At 39.0% G+C, this 24,619-nt stretch overlaps 2 protein-coding genes across 2 annotated transcripts in view; one reads left to right on the forward strand and one right to left on the reverse strand.

The window, feature by feature from the left end:
• The window catches only part of PDE7B (phosphodiesterase 7B), a 541,867-nt gene that overhangs the window by 308,842 nt on the left and 208,406 nt on the right, over positions 1-24,619 (reverse strand). The window lies entirely within an intron of this gene.
• On the forward strand, positions 19,022-19,549 carry LOC102855727 (60S ribosomal protein L32-like). The gene is made up of 2 exons (XM_006884999.1): positions 19,022-19,045; positions 19,127-19,549. The coding sequence occupies exons 1-2, from the start codon at positions 19,022-19,024 to the stop codon at positions 19,547-19,549; spliced, it is 447 nt and encodes a 148-aa protein (XP_006885061.1).

Below are 24,619 nucleotides of genomic sequence, written 5' to 3' on the forward strand. Positions count from 1 at the left end.
CGACGGACTGTCACAGTGACTGTAACAAAAGGCTCCTGGTGCCATCTGTTTGCCGGTAACTTAACAGCAACACCCTGATGGAAGTAAGCATGACAGAGATATACCACTCCGAGAGAGGATCAGAGAATCAATCCAGCTCAATTTTATTGGGATCTGAAGTGCACTTATATACACAGGGAGACTATATAGGGTGGGCTTACAGATAATGGACATGTGGATTGGTTAGGAGAACCTTAGCCTCCACTCCTAGTTCAACAGATGAGGCAGCTGTCTTCCCAGGTGGCAAGCTTTCTCAAGCCGGTACAGCCAAACACAGGGGAGTTTTCTCTACCTGATATTAAAAGCCATCGAGACTTACACTTTTCTGGAGCTTAGGCGATCTGTCCTGGCCAGAGACCCTCCCTTCCTCCTCAACATTCCACAACAGGCTCCAACATACTACTCTGAAAATGGTATTCTGTTATAATCAGGGTCACTATGAGTTAGAGGTGACTCAATGACACCCAATAAAAAGAATATTCCTCCAGTCCTTTCTTCTTCTTCCATAATAACTTATGTGTTCCAAATTGTGAAGCTTCAAGTGAAAGTAGACTGTATTCCTAAGTCAACGCTTGGAGAAGAGTGTCATTAAGCTGTGATGGAAGAAGAAAATAGATCTATATTGTATTAAACTTTCTGAGATTTCAAGGCGTATTTGTTACTGTAGCAGAACATAGCCTATTCTGACAGAATCCTTCAGTAATACCAATGACATTTATTGCATTCTTACTCCATTTCCAAAGGTTTGGGTTTCCAAATTAATCTGGCAAATCCTCACAGTGTCTTTGTCCTCTAAGTGGGTATTGTTATTTCTCAAAGAAGGAAAATACGCAGTGTGTTTATTGTAATCTGCACTAGATCCCTCATTTTAATTTACAAGTGTGCTGCGTACATTGAAGAATGCTTAGAGTAATTGGATTAATTTTCTTCCTTAACACTCAAAGAAAACCACTACATTTTGGGTCAACTGGATAGGTTTCTCCAGCTTAACATTTCACAATGATGGAACAGAATGCGAGTTAAAAAGAGGAAGGGATGCTTCTTCTCTTTTAAACAAAGCTTGGTTGTTTAAATGGGTTAATCAACAAAGAACTGAGTTACGAAACACACTCCTTGTCCTATATTGATACAAATCTGTATTTTTGTCTCTTATCATTTTCCTCTCCTCTGTAGTTGTAGAAAACTAACACGTTACTACTTTCTTTCTCTGATTCCAAGACCCCATAGGAATATAAGTGAAAGGAAATAGAAATCTATACAATAGCTGGCTGCCAAATCATTTAGTAAATCAGTAAATTTCAAAGAGAGGTTAATTTCTTGAAGACAGTATGTATGAATTAAATAATAGCAAGCCGTATTTCTCTATTTGAATGTATGTGATATTGCTCTGGACATCAGGCTTAATAAGGTCGAGAGGGTCAGTAAAAAGACGCTGCCACCTCAACAAGATGGATTGACATAGTGATGTCAACAATGGACTCAAACATAGAAACAGTGGTGAGAGTTTTTCACGACCAGACAGTGTTGCCTTCTATTATAAATAGGAATTGACTAGATGACACCTAAAATAGAGTGCCTCTAGGAAAACCTATTTGAAAGACGTGCTAATTTACAGTTGAACTGATAATTATGTCAAAATACAAAGTCATATCTTGAAATTAGAAAATTCTCTGCTATTATTTTGAACATACTTATTAATATTTCTATATTTGGAGTTCAGGAATCCATGTCCTCCTGGTAAGATTCCTCCATAAATCCCCACTAAAAAAAAAAGAGATGTTTTGGGTTTTTTCCCTGTCAAGTGTGAACTTTAAATGAAGTTTGATTGAACTTGGAGAAGTACTAAAAATATCTCTGTGTGCATCATATACCTATTTATTTTAAAATTCTATGAATTTAATATTTATTTAACAAGTTAGTTATCTAGCAATTAAATTAACATTTAAAATATAGGTTGGTTCCTAAAAAAAAACAAGTTATTTCAGTTACTATTTCTCTAATTTTTAAAAATGTATTCTGAACTAACTCGGGTTGCAAATATTTTTAACTAGAATACTTCCTTATAATTTTCTCAACTCAGTTTAGAGTAAAAAGCCATAACAGGCTGTAATAACTAATTTTATGTGTAGTCTTAGCTAGGCTGTGTGCCCAGTTGTTGGAACAAATAGTAGCATAGATTCTATTATGAAATAGTTATTTGGGAATAAGTCAATTAACCTTTAGTAAAGCAGATTACCCTCTGTACTGTGGGTGGGCCTCATCCAATCAGGTGAAGACTTTAAGAGCAAAAAATAGTTTCTGTAAGGGTTATTCTAGGGAGCACTAGTGGCCTAGTGGTAACGAGCTGTTTTGCCATCCCCAAGGCACGTGGTTCAGATAACCAGCTGCTCTGCTGAAGAAAGATGGACACTCTTCTCCTGTTGATTTACTGCATCTGAAAACTTGTGGAAGGATCAGCTATGGGTCAATGGTACATAGCTATAGCAACAACAGTGGGGTATTATGCTTTCAGATTATAAAAATATATATTGCTTGAATGTCTTCACTCTTCTTTTGCCTTATGTATGGAATTTTGGGTTTACGATGGCAAAATAGAAATCCTAACTAAAGGATATGCACTGACTTGACAGGAGGAGAGTGTGAAAAAAGATTAGAGACTTTCAACTCTAAATTAGCCTGTATTCCGGTGCAAGGGAACCAGACATGATTTAATGGCAGTTGGAAGCCAATATTTGTTATTGATGAAAGTGCTGTTTCAGGAAGATTTGCTGGAATGAGGAAAGATTGAAACTGAGCTCTATGGCTCTGATGAGCTTTCTTTTATATTCTTCCAACTACTGATTGTACTGAATGTTTCCATTCGACATTATTTTGTAATAGCATCTATTTAAATGAGAATTTAAATACATGCTGTCTTATGTAATAATTCTGAACATTCTCTAAATGTTCAATCTGTGTATGGTAATCATTACAAAATACTGTATTATTTTTTACTCTCTACAACGCCAAACCCATGATAGATCTTCAATGAGTGTATTGAATGTAATAGAATAAATAAGATTTTTTTACTCTTATAATAAATGAAGTCAAGTTATTGAGCTCAAAAAGTGTATTATAATTGGTTTTTGTTGGTAAATTTGTAGGTGTGACTTTAATAATTTTAATGATATTTCAAAAGGCTTTTTGAGTTTTAGTAGCTTTCTGATTATGAAACCATTTATATACAGACATATGCTTAACTATAGGCAGTTGACTAAATTAATAATTAGATAGCTTCTTCATAAATGACATAGCTGAGCCTCTACATTTTGTGGTTCCTAACCTGTACACTATAATAGACAAAGTGCTAGTCTATAGGCCTTTTATTGTAAGAACCACCTTCCCTCTGTAACTTGATTTGTGCCACTACTAGAACCTCTACTCGGAATATTATTGCTTGCTAATTTTTGACTCATGTACTTTTAACTTGTTAAATTTGTGTCTTCTAGGTTGCAACACCTCCATGATACATCTTCAAGGATATGAACATGTACGGCTAAGCACAATTGATAACAGTGCATCTAAATTCCAAAGTCAATCTCCATAATAGTCTATGTGTTTCCTACTGCCAAAGGGGCCCTTTAGAGTAGTGAGAGAAGATCTTCACCCTGAAACCCACAGCATCCCTTTTCAGCAGGAAGTAGCTAAGAGAATACGCCATTCCCTTTTCCTTATGAATCAGGGTGAAGTCTCTCTTAGGGAGGAGTGATAGGGAATGGCAAAGGACACACTGACAAAGGAGATTAATCAGAACTGGCTTTGACAAGCACTGTAGCAATTGGACAATTAAAACAGACATTCAGGGAGGGGGAAGAAGAATGAACTGGGGAGGAGGGTAGAGAAAACAGTGCAACAATGAAGGAATGAAAACCCCAAATCTCTGTAAATGTTCATTAAAACTAATAAAATTTAATAATAATAAAAATAATAGATAGCTTCTTGCTACGCTTGGATGGGTGTCAAGTTTATCTTTTTGGATACACACACACACAATATAGATATTTATGTATCTCATATCATTTAGTTCTATGAAGGGGCACCATTCTGTGCCTTAGTATATTCAAACCTTTAGTTCTTATGTATCTGATAGTTGGACAATGTATAAGGAAGACAGAAGAAGAACTGATGCCTTTGAACTGTGGGATTAGTGAAGAATATTGAACGTACTATGGTCTGCCAAAAGAACAAAGTCGTCTGGAAGGAAGTGCAGCCAGAATGCTCATTAGAGGCAAGGACGACAAAACTATCTCACTTGAGTTGGGCATATTTTTAGGAGAAGCCAGTCCTTGGAAATCAACATCATGCTAGGAAAAGGAGCGTCATGAAAAAAGAGGAAAATCCTGTTAAGGGTTAACAAAAGAGAGGAAAATCCTTTAGAGGGTCAGGAAAAACAGGAAAACCCTTGAAAAGATGGCTTGACATAATGACTACAGCAACGAGCTTGAGCAGGACAGAGAGTGTGAGATGGTGCAGGAAAAGTGCAAGGCTCAGATCTGCTGTCCCTGGGCTCGTCACGAGTCATAGACGATTTGATGTCAGCTAACAACAAAACAACAGTAATGCAGTTATATAGGTATAGTGCATTTATCTTCTTTTTATACCAAATACATTATTTGCTTCTAACTCTCATCTACTTTAATAGACTTAAGCATTAGCTGCTTTCACAATGATACCCCAAGGGTAGAATCTCAGTGGTAATATTCTCCATTCCTTTTCTACCTTCCCTGTTCACTATACACACATATAGAGTTGGGTACAGTAAAAGGATACATTAAGTATTTAAATAATTTCTAGGGATTTTGTTGTGCATAAGATTATTAAAGGAAGGGTACTTTCAGGACAGATCCTGGCTCCCTTCTAGATTTCTAGAAGTTGTTTTTCAGGCAGCTGTTTATTCTTTGCAGACTCAAGCTAATTATACCTCTCCTCCTATGTCGATCTGGAAGACCTAGGTTTTTCCACGGTCTGGTCAGTGCACACTTGACTGGTAAAGGAAAGAAAGCATCCTTTTTATTACCATCCATGCTTGTCTTGTGAGTGATAGGAAAGTCAAAGTTAAACTTGACATCTGTACCTCCACATTGGTCACTTTGTTAATCTGCCTGAATTTTGAGGTTCAGTCTGTCTTAATGCTCACCATTAATTCAGCCCATCAATTAACCATGAACTCTTTAGTAATATCCCACAGGAATTCTCTGGTAGACACAACTTTCTAGTTTGTTTGGGAAATATACAAGGCTTCCACATAGAAATAGTGAGACTATCCACAAGCACGCTTTTTTTACCAAGCTGATGGGGCAAAGAAATGTAGCTTCTATGCCAGTGATGACAGTCTTGGTTCCATTTCAGCTATATCAGTGAATCTCAATCTGGCTACACAGAACAACCACCTGGAGAGCTGTCAAAAACACACCAATGGTTGACCACCACCCTGCTCCCCTGGGGCTGGCTGGAGCATCTGAGTTGTTAAAAATCTTTCCAGGTGATTCTGATGGTTACTCAAGATTAGAAACCACTGAGTTTAGCACCAAGAATATATGCTCATCTGAAAGATGGCATATTTGATATTTTAAATTCTGCTACGACATGCTGAGATGTTATAGTGAAGTGGACTTAATAGTTTTCTTTGAGAGGCAGATTCTGAGGAGCCATCTCCCCTCTCCAACTAAATGTATATCTATCAAAGAGTTCTCTCCTATCTTCTGATATAATTTGCTAAAATATTATCTAGCCTAATGGGGTGCTGGTTTACCAGAGTCCGGGGGTCATAATGAAGCTGGAAGAGAAAACTGAGTATGGGTAACAAGAGTTTCTGAATAAAGAATTATTTTTATAATTCACTATGGTTATTGGGAAAATAATCAGATCTCTCTAAAAAATTATCCATCCAAGTAAATGAAATAATATCTCTATACAGTTCACATGACTGTTGACATGGTCACATGGGAAATTTTTGCACTACCTGAAAATCAGTATTCTTCCTTACATAATGGAATTATTCTCAAATGCTCTTAGATCTGTCGTGGAAAGACTGAAATCAAGTTTCTCCTTGGAGGCTAGGATTTTGAAGCTCCATGTTACATACTTTGGGCATGTGGCCAGGAGGGACTAATCCTTGAAGAAGGACATCATGCTTGGAAGGGTGGAGGGACATGGCAGGAGAGGAAGACCTGAATGAGATGGATTGATACAGTAAGTGGGGCAATGGGGGTTGGTGTGTCGGAGTCACTGAGATTAGCCCAGGGCAGGGCAGGGCAGGGCAGGGGTCAGAGCTGTTGCACATAAGGTTGCCATGAGTTGTAGGTAACTCAAGGGCACATTAGCAACAACAACAGCATGAGTATTTGATGAATAGCTCACTTCTGGGTCTTTTTTTTCCCTTTATTTTTCAAATCATCTCTTGTGGTTATAAATCATTGACGCCTTCAAACTACAAGGAACAATAAAATAGAAAGTTTCTATTTATTCTTAAATTTCTAAGGTAGAGCAGAAGTATTACTATTTTCTTCTTTTTTTTATACTAGTTTACTTACAGAATTTGAATACATTGTTTTTGAGAACAGATTCTTCCACTTTACCTCCCCGCTTCACCCATCAAATTGTACTACTCCATGATTAATCCCCCTGAACATCCTCAACACTTTGGTTCCACCCGACTCTACCCTCCTCCACCCACCCTTAGATCCTCATCCTCATTCTACAATAATGGTCTAATACAATATTTGTCCTTGTGGGACTGAGTTAGTTCACTCAGCATAATGCTCTCCAGTCCCTCCCAAGTTAGGTAATAATTGACAAAATCGTTGCTCCTGTGTGCTGTTTAATATTCCATTGTAAAAATATGGAGCACTTCATGAATTTTCATGTCATCCTTGCGCAGGGGCCATACTAATCTTCTCTTTATCATTTCAGTTTTAGTATATGTGCTGTCAAAGGAAGCACAGAAGTCTTAGTGCTAGAAAAAAATATTACTGTTTGTTGTTCATGACTATGTGTAAGGTATTCTGGAAAGTATGCTTGTTGTTAATTATAGAAATTATAAATAAAAAATAATTGAAAATTCAAATAAATGTTATTACTTAAAACTGAAAATGAACCAGATTGTCTCCCCAAACAGAATCCTTATGAAGTGAAGTTGTTCTAAGACACCGCTTTGGTGAAAGTTTCTACAGGCACATTTGTGGCAAGAACTGGAGAGCCAGCCACCTTTCCCCTTTTTGTTTTTTGCTTAAATTTATCATCGTTGTGATGAAGATAGGTGAACTGTAGCTTATACTGATACTTTGTCTTAACGAGTATTTTGTCACAGAAGGTCTTTTGAGGATTAAACAAAAGGCAAAACAAGCTGAAAAATCTTCAAGAACCACGTGAAGCAAACAGTTTGATTTTACAGCTATTGGAAAGAATTCATCTTTATAAATGTATTCTCAATAAATATGCACGTTGATGGTCATTCAGGGCACAGTTACAGTCCTGAAATTTCATTCCCCCATCACATGCATTATTGTGATTTTTAAAAAATTTCTGAATCCAGGGAGCTACGATTATGTTATGCATGACTAAGAATATTCCCATAAAATTACTTTAATTCTGAGCTATATATTAATTTAATCATGGATCAGTTCTTCTATAACATACTATTCACTGCCAAGAAAACAAACAGGTCTGTCTTGGAAGGGTGAAACCAAGTTTCTCTTCGGAGGCTAGAATTTTGAAGCTCCATCTTACATACTTTGGACATGTGGCTTTACTTTCACCTCAAGACACTCAGATATACATTTTACCATGTTTCCATTATTTGTGTACTGTGGATACAGCCTGAAACAAAGTATTTCCTATGTAGCTCATATTATCAACAATTTTGTTATAGATGCTGTTTTGTTTATAGCCTATAAACCTCTCATTGAAACATATTCTCTATGATCAGAGCTATTAATAAACAATTCCCTGAATATATAATCTTATCCAACTTTCTAGAAGAGACATAACCAATATTCAGATCTTGTAATATGCATGATATATTCTTCTTATGCATTTGTTGGTGATATATTAATAAACAGCAAATGAGAAGAAAATAGAAAGGATCCAGAGGTCTTAGATGACACAGAAAGTGGCCAGTTCACTCTTGAAAGACCAGCATGGCCCATTGTAATGAAATCAGCTCTCCAGCATTAACTGACTGGTATGTTTTGATATATCTTATTAATGAAATCATGGACATTGCTAAGTGTTGTTGAGTACAATCCATACCAACCTCATGAACAACAGATCTGAACATTGTACTATCCTGTGCCATCCTCACACTTTCTGATAAATTTGAGCCCTTTGCAGCAGTCACTGTGTCAGTACATCTGGTTGAGAGTCTTCCTCCTTCATAAGCCCTCTGCCTTTCAGAGTATCATGTCCCTGTCCTAGGAATAGCCTCTCCTAGCAACATGCTTGGGAGCACTCTGCCTACACTTTCTCCAAAATATATTTGTTCTTTTGGTAGTCCATGGATGTTCAGTGCTCTTCTCCAACATTACAACTCAAAGACATCAATTCTTCTATAATCCTTATTCATTTCCCAGTTCTCAGATGCATTGCAAGTGATCAGAAAGATCATGGCCTGAATAAGAAGCACCTTAGTCCTCAAACTGACATCATTGCTCCTCAATAATTTGGAGACGTCCTTAACGGAAAACTTTTTCAATACAGTACATCTCATGATTTCTGGTACTAAGGGTGTTTGTGGATCCAAGTGAGATGAAGTTGTTGACAGTTTTAATAATTTCTCCATATACCATGATGTTGCCTATCAGTCTGGTGGTAAGAATTTTTGTTTTCTTGATGTTGAGATGCAATCCATATAAAGGCTGTATTCTTTGATCTTTTGTAACAAGAGCTTCAAATCCTCCTCACTTTCAACAAGCAAAGTTGTGTCATCTGCATAATGCAGGTTATTAATGAGTCTTCCTGCAATCTTAATTCTAAGTCCTTTTTCATAGAGTCCCTTGAATAATTTGCTCAGCATACAGATTGACTAGGTATTGAAAGAGAATACAACTCTGACACACTCCCTTCTTAATTTTAAACCATGTCTTGTTCCCTTAATTTGTTTGCACAAAAGACTCTTGGTCTAGGTATAAGTTTTTGCATGAGCACAATTAAGTGCTCTGGGATTCCCATTCTCCTCAATGCTGATCATAACTTGTTAAGATCCACACAGTCAAATGCCTTTGTGTAGTGAAAAAAGAAAAAGAAAATAGACATTATTCTGGTATTCTTTCAGTCAGGCATCTGACATCAGCAATGATTTCCCTGGTGCCACAGCCTCTTCTAAATCCTGCTTGAACTTCTGGTCATTCTCAATTTATGTACTGTTCCAGCTGTTTTTGAGTGATATTCAATAGTACTTTGCTTGCATGTGATATCAATAATACTGTCCTGTAGTTTCCACATTGTGTTATACAACTTTTTCTTGGGAGTGGAAACAAATGAAGACCTACCTCTTCTAATCTATTGCCAGACAGCTGTCCTCTAAATTTCCTGGCATAGACTGGTGAGCACATCCAGGGCTGCATTTATTAATTGAAACAAGAAATTGGTTTCCCATCAATTCCTGAGGACCTAGTTTTTGCCTATGTCCTCAGTGCAGCTTCAGTTTCCTCCTTCAATACCACTGGCTCCTGCTCACATGGCACTCCTTGAAATTTCTCAGTGTCAGTCAGTTCTTTTTGAAACAGCGGCTCTGTGTATCCCCTCTATCTTCTTTTGGTGCTTCCTGGGCCATTCAGTATATTGCCTAAAGTACCTCTCAATATAGTTACTTGTGACTTGTATTTGTTTTTCAGTTCTCTCAGTCTAAGAAATGCAGCACAAGTTCTTCCCTTTTAATTCTCCAATTCCGTCTCTCTACAGATTCCGTCATAACACTTTGCTTTGTCTGCCTGAGCTGCCCTTTGAAATCTCTGTTCAGCTGTTTTACTTTATCCTTTGTTTTAGCTTCTCATCACTGTGGTGTAATTTTCGGTCTCCTCTGACATCCATCTCTTCCCCACCTTCTTTGTAATGACCTTTTGCTCTCTTCATGGATGATATCCTTGATGTCATTCCACAACTCATTTGGGCTTCAATGCTTCAAATTTGTTCTGAGACTTTTTTAAATCATGAATTCCTTGCAAATTGCTTATTCATTCACTTAGTATTTTTTTTTTTTTTTTACTGAGGACTACCTAGTATCAGGTACCATGGAAGCAAAAAGGAATCCACTGATGGGTATCATAAATACTATTCTTCTTTTATGCTCTCATTTTTTATTGCTTATCAATTGCTGAGACCGAAAGTATTAAATCAAGTTCTTCTAACTGATATCCCTTGGATGGCTAGATTTTAAATTGGCTTAAAAAGTATTTAATTTTCCCGAAGAGAAAACAAATTCCTTTGGAACATGTATCTTTGTCTGTAATCCCAAGTACAAATTATGTAAAAGATATGCTTCCTTAGTAATAATAAATAATTGACAAAGTAAACATTCTATTTTAGATTAATCGAGGTGGATTTTTTTTTTTTGCAACAAACTTGCTGTTGCTCTTTTAATTTTCTTTTTACAAAATGTATTGTTTCTTTTCAGTCAACCTTATTTCCACTTTTTAAGACATTTCAAGATCACTTGGTGGTTGTTAAGACCCACTCAGTGGTCTGAGCAGTGGGGGCTGCAGGCCAGCCTTCAGTTGTGGGCCGAGCGCTCCAGTCTTCAGTAGGGAACTGCTTAATAGGCACAGAGGGCACCTGGACACCTTCAGACCAGCCTGCAACCTCAGGCCGAAGAGCAGTGAATTCAGGAGCAGGGGCCGTTCATTCTCCCTGGAACTCCTTCTTGGTCACAGCCTTTTCAACAGCAGTATGCTCTTCCTTTTCAATCTCTTCCAGATCTCTGTAGAAATACAGATCAGGAATGACCTCCCACAGGTGCTCCCAGGTGATTGTGCCACAGATGCACAGGGCTTCCCAGGCCAGCATCCACCACATCAGACCCACGGAGTGAGCTCTCTTGTTGCATGGGATAGCAATGTCTACATAATGCAAGGGCAAATGTGAGTTGCCCAGGGCAATGGTGGGCAAGTTAATGTAAGAGGCTTCTGCCAGAGGCTGGTGGTCAGCCCTGGGATCAGTAACCACCAGAAGATGAGGCTCCCAGAAGGCTGCCTGGATCTGGTTAGTGAAGGTTCCAGGAGTGAAGTGAGCCGCAATAGGAGTGGCCCAGTAATAGCAGCAAACTTCAGCACAGCTCTCTGGCCAGTGTTTTTGGAGGATATGACACTGACATCAGTTGGATTTTTCAATAGCAACAATGACATGAGCAGCCAAGAGAAGCTTCTCCCAGGTCCTCTTCAGGTTTATGACGTAGATGCCATCACTTTTCTTTTTGTACATATACTGTTCCATCGGGAAGTCAAAGTTGGTGCTTCCCAAATGCATTCCTGGTGCAAGGAATTTGAGGACATCCTCCTCCTTCATCTGCAGGACATCAAGGGTTCTGGACATTGTGCATATTTCCCCTTTAAGTTACAACGGGAACCAGGATCACACCTTATGTACCCTGGTAAGGGCTGTTATTTGCTTTTGAGATGACTCCAAATCATGATGATCTAATGGATAACAGAAGGAAATGTTGCCCATCTAGCAGCCTCTTCAAGAATGTCAGTGAGTTTGAGTTCACTTGTCACCGTGGGGGCTTGTAATTCAGCCAGCCCCCCACTGAACAACATTGTGTTGTGATTTACAGGTTTTGAAAGTACATAATTGTGCCTTTCTTCTCAGTATGTCTTAGGTTTGAAACTTCATTAAATCTCTTTCACTGTGGGGGATTCTACCAGTATTTGGAATATCAATGACATCGCTTTCACCGTAACCATATTTTAACTTTATAATTAAGAATCTGGTTCTGGAAGTAAGATGAGTTGAGATTTCTTAGTTTATAAAAAAGCTTGTCTAACTATGTAACTACCACATCTTCTAAATTCTTTTCCTTTAATAAACAATATTATAAGTTTCCCTAAAGTCCACCATTTTGCGCTATCTAGGAGAAACAGTTTTACTTATTTGGACCTTTTCATCCAGTGCATTCAGAGGTGAGGGCTAAAAAGGAAATGTAATGACTTCAGTTAGTGAACTGAATCTTATTCCAAAGATAAACAAATCAAGGTACTTTACACCTCCATCAACCAGCTTTATTCATGTACACTAAAAAAAAAAAAAAGCAAGATTTATGTTCTTTACAAGCTCAGTAATGTATGAGTCGGTCCAGTACACAGGAGCAGATACCAAACACACCTTTGATTCTAGGGCACTTGGTGAAAAGTAAGAGAACTCCTATAAAAGGCAGGGCTGAAATATCTGCTAGTGAAGTAACTGCAGTATAATTGGGTCCCAGGAGGTTTATTAGGGGGATAGAGAGGGAGAGGAGAACATCACCTGGGTGCCCGAGCATTGCATCTCACAAACATGCTGCTGGCAGGGATCTAAAGATGGAAAATATGTTTTCAAGGACTCAGGAGTGCTCATCTGCCGACACAGGTTCAAACCATTACAATGAGCAGTTCTATAAGCTGTTAACTTGACAGGGCATTCAAAAAGGTTCAAATTATTCTGAATATGTAATTCCTGACAATTAATCTAGTCTTGAGGCAAGTAAAAGGTAATTGCTGTATGTCCCCCAATATTCCAAACCCTTCCGAAGGAATGTAATACTACTGAGTATCCCAAATGATGGCTCTCGGTCTTATCCTTTACATGTGTGCAGAAAATGTGGCTTGCTGAGCTAAAGTTGTCCACCAGGTTGAGTTTTAATACAGCCAATCTGTATAAAAATCTTTTTATTTAGAAATGAGAAGTATCTTTGCATTTCTCTTCTAGTTCCTTCTGAGCATTTTCTCCTCTCACTGTGGATTTTTCTACCTCCATAGGTAAAAAAAAGGTAGAAAACTTTGGGCAACCGGAAAAGCAGCGTCTCTGGAGGGATCTAGACGCCTCCAGTCACCTCATCCTATCTAGGCAGCCTCAGAGAGCTGCAGGTCAAAGTGACTTTGAGGTTCCAATAGCTCTGTTCAGTTTGGCCATGAGGGCAGATGGTACTACCGGGTGGTTGTGGCTGAGTAGGGGAAATCAAGCGCTTTGAAGAGTTTTGTTCTTTTCCCCAGTGGGGCTTTCCTCTGAATCTGTGGAAAATACAGCATATTTCCTTTTTAGAGTGGTCACCGACAAAGGAATGCAAACATAATTAAAGCATAAAATCTGGTTCTTTAGCAGGATGAGCATGGTAGCAAAAGGGCAAGTGAAAGGAGAGAGCTGTTCAGTTATTCTATGTAAAGTCCTTAATTTCATTCCATTACTTGTAAAGGAAGGACAATGATTCCAGAACTTTCTCCAGCATTCCTCCTATTATCTTTCCCATGCAGACTGTGGTTTGTGTTGGTTGGTTATTTCCCCCCCCCCATTTCTTGCATTTTTGTTTGTTTTTATTCTTTTGCCCTTAGGACTGGTGAAAATTGAATGCATAGGGTGGGTGGTATCAGGGAGAAGCAGAATGACAGCTTTAGAAGCTCTGAGACTCTTATCATTACAAACTCCAGGCCAACAAGTGAGTCATGTGACGTTCATGGCGGCCATCTCCATTTTGCAGGAAAGGAGGCCGGCCCACGATGAGTGAGGACATTTTCCAATCAGAATTCAAATTCAAGCTTGAGGCCAGAATTCACCACAATGACGAATCATCGATAATCTTCTCCTTTTCAAGCCCTTCTTACATTAAATCCTGGCTTAAGTCTTATTTTCTACATGAAAATTCAATCTGCTTTATTTTGGTCAGGAGGAATCCTGGACTGGGTCTTAATTAGAGGCACCACGTGTTGCATGCGGTGTTCCTGGTCATCCAACTGGCCCCTTTAATTGACAAATTAATACGAGTATTTGCCAACCAATTTCTACTGACTAGGAAAATGAAAAGTTGCAATCGAAAATGTCTTTATTTTTCAGAGTAGAGAGAATACTTTGAAAGATTCATAGAAATATGATTTGGGAAGTTCTAAGGTATTGGTGGAGTTTCTAAGTTATTGATCCAGAATGTGGAAGAGAATGTGAACAGAATATAGACATTATCAAATAATATCATTAATATCACATGCAAGCAAAATATTACTAAAGACCATAAAAAAAAGGCTAGAATAGTATACTGACAGAGAACTGTCAGAAGTTGAAACAGGAATTAGAGGAGGTTGTAGCACCAGGGATATCATTGCTAATGTTAGATGGATCCTAGTTGAAAGCAAAGAATATGTCTATTTATGCTTTATTGACTGTGAAAAGGCTTTTGACTGTGTGGATCATAATAAACTATGGCTAACCTTGAGAGAATGGGAATCCCAGAAAACTTAATTATACTTGTACAAAATTTATACCTAGATTAAGAAGCCCTAGTTTGAATGGAGAAAAAGAATACTACAATGGTTTAAAATTGGGTAGGATGTACATCAGGGATGTATCCTTTCTCCATGAATATTCAATCAGTATGCTGAACAAATAATTCATGAAGATGGACTCTATGAAAAGGAATGTGGCATCAGAATCAGAGGAGCACTCATCAACAGTCTACACTTGCTGAAAGTGAGGAGAAGGACTTGAACCACTTGCTGCAGGAAATCAACAAGTGTACTCTTCAACAAAGATTACATCTCAGCCTCAAGGAAACAAAAGTCATCACCACCAGGCCAATAGATCATATCATGATAGATGGTGAAAGGATAGGAATTGTCAACAACCAATGCCCTTGGTATGAAGAATCAGGGGATCAGAAGACATATTGCATTGGGCAAGGCTGCTGTCAGGGGCCTCTCAAAATTCCTGAAGTGCAATGATGTCAATTTGAAGACTAAGGTGCACCTGGTCTTTTGATCACTTGCTATGTATCTGAGAACTGAACAATGAATAAGAATGAAAGAAGAAGAATTGATGCCTTTGAGTTGTGGTGTTGGAGAAGAGTACTGAATATCCCATGACCTGCCAAAAGAACAAACAGGTATGTCTTGGAAAAGGTATAACCAGAGTGTTCTTTGTAAGACAAGATGGCAAAGCTTCATCACACATACTTTGGGCATGGTCTTAGGAGAGACTATTCCTTGGAAAAAAGACATTATGCTTGGTAAAGTAGAGATCAGCAAAAGAAAGGAAGACCTCAGTGAGATGGATTGACACAGTGACTGCAGTAATGGGCTCAAGTGTGTTAGAGTTGATGAAGATGGCACAGGATAGGACAGGATTCAAGTCAGTTGTTCATAGTGTTGCAATGTGTTGTACTTGACTCAAGGGTACCTAACAATCACCACACAATAAGGAATGATTGGTGACAGGGAAATATCATTGTCCTGTATAAGTGCTATTATCTGAGGGACTTTTAAAAAAAAACTGAGATATTACAATTTAGGTACAGGTCTCCGTCTGCAGCCTACAATATGGATTGAGGCTCAATGTCAAGAAGACAAAGATTCTCACCACTGGAACAATTGGCAGCATCAGGATGGATGGTGAAGAGATTGAGATTGTACACAGCTTTAGTTTGCTTGGCTCCATAGTCTTGGCACCAGCAGCCAGGAAATTAAAAGGCGCATTGCCATGGGAAAGTCTGCTGCTAGGGACCTCTCCAAAGTGCTGAAGAGCAGTGGTGTCTCTCTGGAGACTAAGGTGCGTCTGATACAGGCCATGGTCTTCGCAATCACCTGTTATGCATCAGAGAGTTGGACAATGACCAAGGAGGATAGAAGGAGAATTGATGCCTTTGAGCTGTGGTGCTGGAGAAGAGTATTGAGAATACCATGGACTGCTAGGAAAACAAATAGATTTGTCCTGGAGAGGGTTAAACCGGGTGGCTCCTTGGAGGCAAGGATTCTGAGGCTCCGTCTAACTTACTTTGGACATGTTGAGAGGAGAGACCAGTCCTTGGAGAGGGACATCATGCTTGGGAGGGTGGAGGGACGGCGCAGGAGAGGAAGGCCCTCTATGAGGTGGATTGATTCAGTGACTGGGATAATTGGGATGGGAGTGTCAGAGACAGTGCGATTGGCACAGGACAGAGCGGAGTTTAGGGCTGTTGTACATAGGGTCTCTATGAGTCGCAGGCGACTCGACGGCACATAACAACAACAACAACAACAACAACAACAGGTACAGGTATTCTGATGAACTGTGGTCATAGGCAGAACTTCCAGTCTCCATCATTCCTTGAGCTAGTCCTTTCTGTATTTCAGCTGGTCTGAAAGGCACACAGTTCAAATCCACCAGCTGCTCCTCTGGAGAAGGATGGAAATTTCCTCCCTCGTAATTTAGTGCCTCTGAAAACCCACTGGAGAGTCAACTACGAGTCTGTTTTGACTTGATGACACATATCAACAACAATAGGTGGATAGAACAGGGGAATTTTCATTCTGTGTTATTTACTGAAAAAATTTACTGTGTTATTTTCTGAAAAAATCTCCTAGAGGGTCAGCTATCAGTGGGTTATAACTTGACAGGACACAACAATAACAAATAGGTGGGTGAAAGAATTTCCAGATATACATGGTAGAAGCAGCTGGTTCCACAAAGAGATACATGTAGCCTTCAGGTTACTCCTTTCTCTTTCAGCATTGTCAGTCAGTTACCAATCATGGTAGTAAATGCTTACTCTCTCGGGCAATGAAAAACTCTGCATAAATGCAGAACCCTCATGGCAGCTCTTAACAACTTCCCAAATTGTCAGGTCAATGAGCACAAGAGACTAGAATTCGGTAGCATTTTGAAATAGATTCTAGATGTTTATAAAGAAGGTCATTCTTATCCTGATGTCTCAATAAAATCTTAGTCTGCATAAAATTGCCTGGGGAGATTTAGTGAAATGCCTATAAGCTATCTGAGAAATCTTTTCATTAAAATGCTTGCATACAAGATAAGAAAAAGAAGATTCATCTAGAAAATGCTAGAGTCGTGACTGACTTGCTTTCAGTGTGAGTGCACGAGGTATGCATTGTGTGTGTGTTTCAACTTTTATAGACTTTAAGCCAAATGCAGTGATTATTTAGAAGAATTCCTAAATTCTGCATTAACTGAGAATAAAGGTGTCACCATCACCCCTCTTCCTCTTTTGTTAGTTGAGTGTTTATGTACTTTGCAGGTGATTTCCCTTAGAGGCAAGGTTGCTAAGACTTTCTCTCTCACTTTTTGGGCATGCTATCAAGAGAAGCCAGTCCTTGGGGAAAAAAAAACCAACACCACATCATTCTTGGAAAAACACAAGGTCAACTAAGGAGAGGAAGACCCTCCAGAAGATGGGTAGACAGTGATTACAACAACAGGTTTAAGCAAAGCAGACTGTGAGGACAAATCTGTTACAATAAGGTCGCTATGAGTTAGAGTTGACGTGACAGCACCTAACAACAACAGTTCCTTTATGAATGCTCAATTAATACTACACATAACATGTAATTTAGAGGATAGGTAATTGATTTCCCATAAATAGTCTGAGTGTTTGTAAATGGAATATAGTCATTTGTCTACTGCCTTTGGTTGTGAAGCCAGTTCAGTCTACTTGAGTACTGTCAGCTCAGGAATGGCCTGGCATAATTACAAAAATCCTTGACTTGTTGAGATTTTAAACAAAACTTTTTAACTTCTAGCTCTAATACCTCAAGTCAATAGATATCACTGTATGGATTAAGGCTCAACAAAAAAAAAACCAAAGATTCTCACCACTGGGCTAATTGGAAAAACATGATAGACTGTGAAGAGATTGTTAACAGATTCGGTTTGCTTGGCTCCACAATTGACACTCTGGCTACCAGCAGTCAGGAAATAAAAAGACAAAACACAATGGAAAATCTTCTGTCGGGGACCTCACCAGAGTATTGAAGAGGAACAACGTCAGTCTGGAGAATAAGGTGCACCTGAACCATGCCATGGTCTTTGCAATCACTTGTTATGCATCAGAAAGCTGGACAGTGACTTTGGGATGATGGAAGGAGAATTGATGCCTTTGAGTTGTGGTGCTGGAGAAGAGTGTTGCATATACCATGACTGCTAGTAGAATAAACAGGTTCACCGTGGAGAGGGTGAAACCAGGCTGCTCTTTGGAGGCAAGGATTCTAAAGCTCCATCTGACCATGTTGCAAGGAGGGACCAGCCTTTGGAGGGGACATCATGCTTGGTAGGGTGGAGTGAGAGTGCAAAAGAGGAAAAGCCTGGATGAGATGGATTGACAGTGACTGGTGTAATGGGGGTAGATGTGTCAGAGACGATGACGTTGGATCAGGATAGAGCAAGGTTCAGAGCTATTGTACTTTGAGTTGCAAGTGACCCAATGGCACTTAACAACAACAACAACATTAGCTATCTATTCTTTTAGGTATGGAATATATGTTCTTCACTCTTCTGTCAAAATGCTGTACTGAGGTACTAGGGTTGCTGTGATGTTGAATCTTGTGCCATTGGGGTGTCAAATGCCATAACGGTTACCGTTATGGTGGACAGTGTTTGGTGGAGCTCCACATTTAAGAAAGGTTTGGAAGCGGGAGTAGCATCCACTTCCTAAACAACATGCCTCTGGAAACTCTATGAACTTTGATAAATGATGATAGTTATAGAAAGCCTTCAGGCCTTTTGTTCATACAGTTGTTATGAGTCATGCTTGACTCTACGGCAATAAACAACAAAAACAAAGATAAAGACCACAACTATTTTTAATTGAATAATACTTGTGGATTGAAAAGTATTAGCATGGGTTTTACTTATCACGTTACTTTTTTTTTTTTAATACAAACTTCTTGAGAACAAAGCACAGAGTAAGACACTTGTATGAGTTTAGTTGTTAGAAGAATGCAAGAGAAAAAAAAATACCTAGAGAGCAGAAGGGTCTGATAAAGGGGACACCTATGATTACATGAACCCTACACTAGAACACAAGGTGATGAAAATCTGCGATACAACAAAAGAGCACCAACAGTTCTAAGTGTTGCTCCTTTGGCACTTTCTATGGACATGGCAGTCATCTCCTGCTGGCATAAAGGATGCCCTCAGACCCCTGGTGAAGACAAAGATCATTAAAAAGAGGACCAAGAAGTTCATCCGGCAGCAGACAGACTGTTATGCCAAAATTAAGCATAATTGGCGCAAGCTGAGATGCATCAACAACAGGTTGCGGAGATTTAAGGGGCAGGTCTTGATGCCCACCATTGGTCATGGGAGCAATAAGAAGACAAAGCACATGTTGTCCAGTGGCTTCTCCAAATTTCTAGTCCCCAGTGTCAAGGAGCTGAAAGTGCTGTTGATGTGCAAGAAATCTGATGGTGCTGAGATTGTGCACAATGTCTCCTCCAAGAACCACAAAGCCACTGTGGAAATGACAGCCCGGCTGGCGGTTAGAGTCACTTCTCCCAGTGCCAGACTGCACAGTGAAGAAAATGATTAGAAAGCTTGTTTGCACATTTTATTTGTGCTAAATAAACCATAAAAACAGAAAAATAAAGTTCCAAGTGTTGCATTATCTACAGGGGGGAAAGGCTTTATTCCATGTCTAGGAATTATCTCAGTTCATCTCCTATATACTATGTGATCCACAGACCATCAGCAACGGAATCACCTAACAGCTTGTGAAATATGCAAAATCTTGGACCCTTTCTTAGACTTAATCAGAATTTTCATTTAAAGGAGCTGGACGGGTAATACATAAGCTCATTAAAGCTTGAGAATTATAGATCTCTCAAGACCCTCCCTTTCAATTCACAGCCTCCCAAAACCTTCTGGAAGATCACTTAAGAATTGGTTTCAGCTCAGCAGCAAGGAATTTTTGGGATGACATTTGACATAGTGGTCTAGAGAAAGGTATAACCAATGAATTTTAGAGACATGAAAACAGGATTGTTCCTAGATATATCTTTTACTAACTTCCTTTCTGCACTTGAACATGAACCTTATCACTGCAACATTTCCCGAGTGAGAGGTGGGGAACCACGCTCCTAGCAGCTGTCTTTGGGGAAACAGGAAAATTGGCCCCTGAGGTCCATTAGGAGAACTGAGAGCCCACTGTGACGACTAGAGGACCCTCACAGCTCCCTCGACTCCCTCATCTCCCCTTAGGACTCAGGAGAGCAAAAGTTGAACTCTGGAGTATATACACTTGATGAATAAAGAGTATAAGTTAAGAAGGAATTAATGCGAAATTTTTAATAATTCATGGTAAAAGTGATTGTAAGAGATGACACACTTCTCCACACGTTTAAGATATCTTAAGCTCATTGGAAAACTAGTTTCACTATCTGAACTTAGTAAATGGAATTTTTTTCTTCTGGTTTTTACAGGTTATAATTTAAAAAAAATTATACTGGTTTATTTACAAAGTTTGAATACATTGTTTTTCACACCAGATCTTCCCCATTTCCTTCAGCTCCATCAACCCCCTATCAAATTGTGTGACCCTGTGATTAGCTCCCCTATACTCACCCCTCTACTTCTACCCTCCCCAACTTTGATCCTCATACTCATTCTATAATAATGGTCTTATACAAGATTTGTCTTTATGGGACTGAGTTCACTCAGCATAATGCTTTCCAGTTCCTCCTATTTTAGGTAGTAATTTACAAAATCATTGCTTCTGCATGGATGCATAGTATTCCATTGTACGAAGTTTCATAATTTCTCAATCCATTCAATTGTGGTTGGACAACTGGTCTGTTTCCGTGTTTTTGCGATGGTAAATAACATTGCTATGCACATTGGTGTACAAGTCTCCATTTGTACCTCAGATCTTATTCTCTTGGGGTATATTCCAAGCAGTGGAATAGCTGGGTCATATGGAATTTCTGTGTTCAGCTTTTTGAGGAAGCACCAAAGTGCCTTCCAGAGTGTGTGTTCCATTATGACATCCCACCAACAATGTTTAAGAGTTCCTAACTCACCACATCCCCTCCAACATTTATTATTTGCTGCCCTATTAAACTTTGCCACTGCCTGGAGAGAGATGGTATCAAGTTGTGATTTAGATTTGCATCTCTCCTATTACCAGTGATTTTGAGCATTTCTTTGTGTGTCCATTGACCATTCAAATATCTTCCTCTGTGAAATTCTTCCCATGTCTTTTGCCCATTTTGTAATTGGTTTATCAGTCTTTTTTTCTGGTGGACGCCCAGTAGGATTCTGCAAACTTTTGATATAAGACTCTTATCTGAAATGGTATTGCCTCATGCTTGTTCCTAGTTAGTAGATTTTCTTTTCACCCTGTTGGAGAAAGTTTTTGATGCACACAGGGATTTAATCTTTAGAAGGTCCCAGTCATCAATTTATCCTCTCCAGATTGTGCGTTTCTGGCTGTACCATAGACTAGGTCATCTAAATTTGAACCCAGTTTGTCTCTTATGAACTTTATGGTTTTGGATTTTACTCTCAGGTCTCTAATCCACCTTGAGTTGATTTTTCTGCATGATGTGAGATGTGGATCCTGTTTCAGCTTTCTGCAGGTAGCAGTCCAGTTTTGCCAGCACCATTTCTTGAAGAGGTTGTGATTTCCGTATTTGATAGGTTTTATTTACTTGTTGAATATCAGTTGACCATAGATAGCTGGGTCCATTTCTGGGTTCTCAGTTTTGTTCCACTGGTCTATAAGCCTGTCATTGTAATAGTACCATGCTGTTTTGGTTACTACCACTGTATAGTATTATTTCTCACAAGTGTTTTGCTTATTTGAGGTCTCTTTGTGCTCCAAATAAACTGGACAATTTCCCTTTTGATCTCCTTGAAAAATGAATTTGTTATCTGTATTGGGATTGAGTTGAACATGTAGATTGCTTTTGGTAGGATTGTAATTTTCACATATTGAGTCTTCCTATCGATAAACAGGGCACATTTCCCCCTTTCTTTAGATCTTTTATCGTGTCTTGCAGTAATGTTCTGTAGTTCTCTTTGTATAGGTCTTCTGTATCTCTAGTTAGGTTCACTCCCAAGTAACTCAATTTGTGGTTGGTAATTATAAATTATATTACTTTCCTGGTTTTCATCTCTATGTTTTCTTTGTTACAGTAGAGGAATCCCACTAATTTTTGGATATTGAGCTTATATCCTGCCACTCTATAAAACTGGACTATTAGCTCTAAAAGTTTTTGTTGTTGTTGTTGAATCTTTGGAGTTTTCCATGTACTATCATATCAGCTGCATATAGAGATAGTTTAACCATCTCTTTGCCAATCTGGATACCTTTTATTTCTTTCTCTTGTTGCATTGTCCCAGCAAGCACTTTTAATACAATATTGAATAGAAGTGGTGACAGTAGGCTTTCTTGTCTGGTCCCTGTTCACAAGTATAATAAGTTTAGTCTTTCTCCGTTTAAAATGATGTTGGCTTTTTGTTTTGCATAGATATTTTTCAGTATGTTGAGGAAATTCCCTTCTATTCCAATATTGCTGGGTGTCTTTAACAGGAAAGGGTGTTGGATTTTGTAAAATACTTTCTCTGCATTAATTGCTAAGATCATATGGTTCTTTTCATTTACTTTGTCAATATGGTGAATTACATTGATTGTTTTCCTTATGTTAAACCCTCCTTGCATGTTGTTGTTGTTATGTGCTATCAAGTAACGGGCAACTCATAGCAACCCTGTACAACAGACCTAAACCCTGCTCTATCCTTTGCCAATCTTATTGTCTCCAACACACTTATCCCCATTACCTCGGTCACTGAATCAATCCATCTCATCGAGGGTTTTCCTTTTCTGCTATGTCCCTCCACCCTCCCAAGTATGACGTCCCTTTCCAAGGACTGATCCCGCCTTGCAACATGTCCAAAGTATGACAGATGAAGCTTCAGAATCCTTGCCTCTGAGGAGAAGCCTGGCTTCACCCTCTCCAGGATGAACTTGCTTGTTATCCTTGCATATCTGCTATAAATACTACATGGTCATGGTGAATTATATTTTTTATTGTGCTTTTGGATTCTATTGGCTATGATTTTTGTTAAGTATTTTTGCAATTCTATTTATGAGATATATTGGTCTGTAGTTTTCTTTCTTGGTAATATCTTTACCTGGTTTCGGTTTTAGGGTTATGCTTGCTTCATAGAATGACTCTGGAAATGTTCCTCCTTTTTTCTATTTTTTGAAATAATTTAAGTAGGATTGAGATCACTACCTTTGGCTTAGCAGTGCAATCTCCCCCCAGCCCCTGCCCATGACCTTGCCAATAGAATGCTTGGGGATAACATTGTTACTGTTGTCATTAGGTGCTACTGAGCTGACTACAACTCATAATGACCCTGAACAACAGACCCAAACCCTGTCCTATCTTTTGCTCTCCTCATCACTTCTGACACACTTGACCCCATTGCTACAGGCATAGTGCCAATCCATCTCACCGAGGATCTTCTTCTCTTTCTCTGACCCTCCATTTTTCCAAGCATAATGTTCCTCTGCAAGGAATAGCCCATTATAGTCACATGCCCAAAGTATGGGAGACAAAGTTTCTCCATGTTTGCCTCTAAGGAGCACTCTTGCTGCCCTTTACTAAGACATCTGCTTGTTCTTTTCTCAATCCGTAGGATATTCAGTACTCTTCTCTAGAACCACATCTTAAAGGCATCAATTCTTCTCCTGTCATTTTTATTCTTTGTCCAGCTTTCAGGTGAAAAACAATTGATTAAAAAGACATGGCCTTAACCAGGCACACTTTAGTGTTTCAACTGATATCATTGTTCTTCAATAAATAGGAAATGTCCCAAGTGCCAACTTCCCTGAAGCAGCATGTTTCCTGCTCTCCTAATTGCTGGTATCAAGGGTGTTGAATATGGATCTAAATAAGGTAACATCATTGACAATTTGAATCTTTTCTCCAACTATTATGATGTTGTCTATTGGCCTCGTGATGATTTTACAATGGTGGAGATTATATTAGTTCTCTTGAAACTGGTTGTTTCCTTTGCTGTTGTTTGTTGCTATGTGTCACTGAGTCACTTGTGACTCATAGTGACCCTTTGTAGCACAGTTTTCAACCCTGCTCTATCCTGAGGCAACCTTATTGTCTCTGACACACCTACCCCGTCACCCCCTTAGTGACTGAATCAATCCATCTCATTGAGGGTCTTCCTCTCTGTGCTGTCCCTCCACCCTTCTAAGCATAATGTCTCTCTCTAAGGACTGGTCACTCCTTGTAACATGCTCAAAGTATGTCAGACAAACCTTCAGAATCCATGACTCCAAGGAGCAGTCTGATTTCTCCCTCTCTGGGATGAGCCTGCTTGTTTTCCAAGCAGTCCACGGTATATTCAATACTCTACTCTAGCACCATGGCTCAAAGGCATCAATTCTTCTACCATCTCTAGTCATTGTCCAGCTTTCGGATGTATAGCAAGTTATAATAAAGATTATGGCCTGAATCAGGCACACCTTAGTCTCCAGACTGACATAGTTGCTCTTCAGTTACTTGGGAGAGGTCCCTGATTGCAGATTTCCACAATGCAATTAGTTTTTTTTATTTCCTGGATGTTGACACCAAGAGTG

Source organism: Elephantulus edwardii, unplaced genomic scaffold (genome assembly GCF_000299155.1).
Source record: "Elephantulus edwardii isolate Elephantulus edwardi_28Jun2011 unplaced genomic scaffold, EleEdw1.0 scaffold00039, whole genome shotgun sequence".
Lineage (NCBI taxonomy): Eukaryota > Metazoa > Chordata > Mammalia > Macroscelidea > Macroscelididae > Elephantulus > Elephantulus edwardii.

Bases quoted from the DNA above. Each gene is read 5' to 3' on its own strand.
- LOC102855727 (XM_006884999.1), top strand. From the start codon at position 19,022: ATGAACCCTACACTAGAACACAAG. The intron at 19,046-19,126 runs GTGATGAAAATC...TGGACATGGCAG, and splicing joins ACCCTACACTAGAACACAAG to TCATCTCCTGCTGGCATAAA.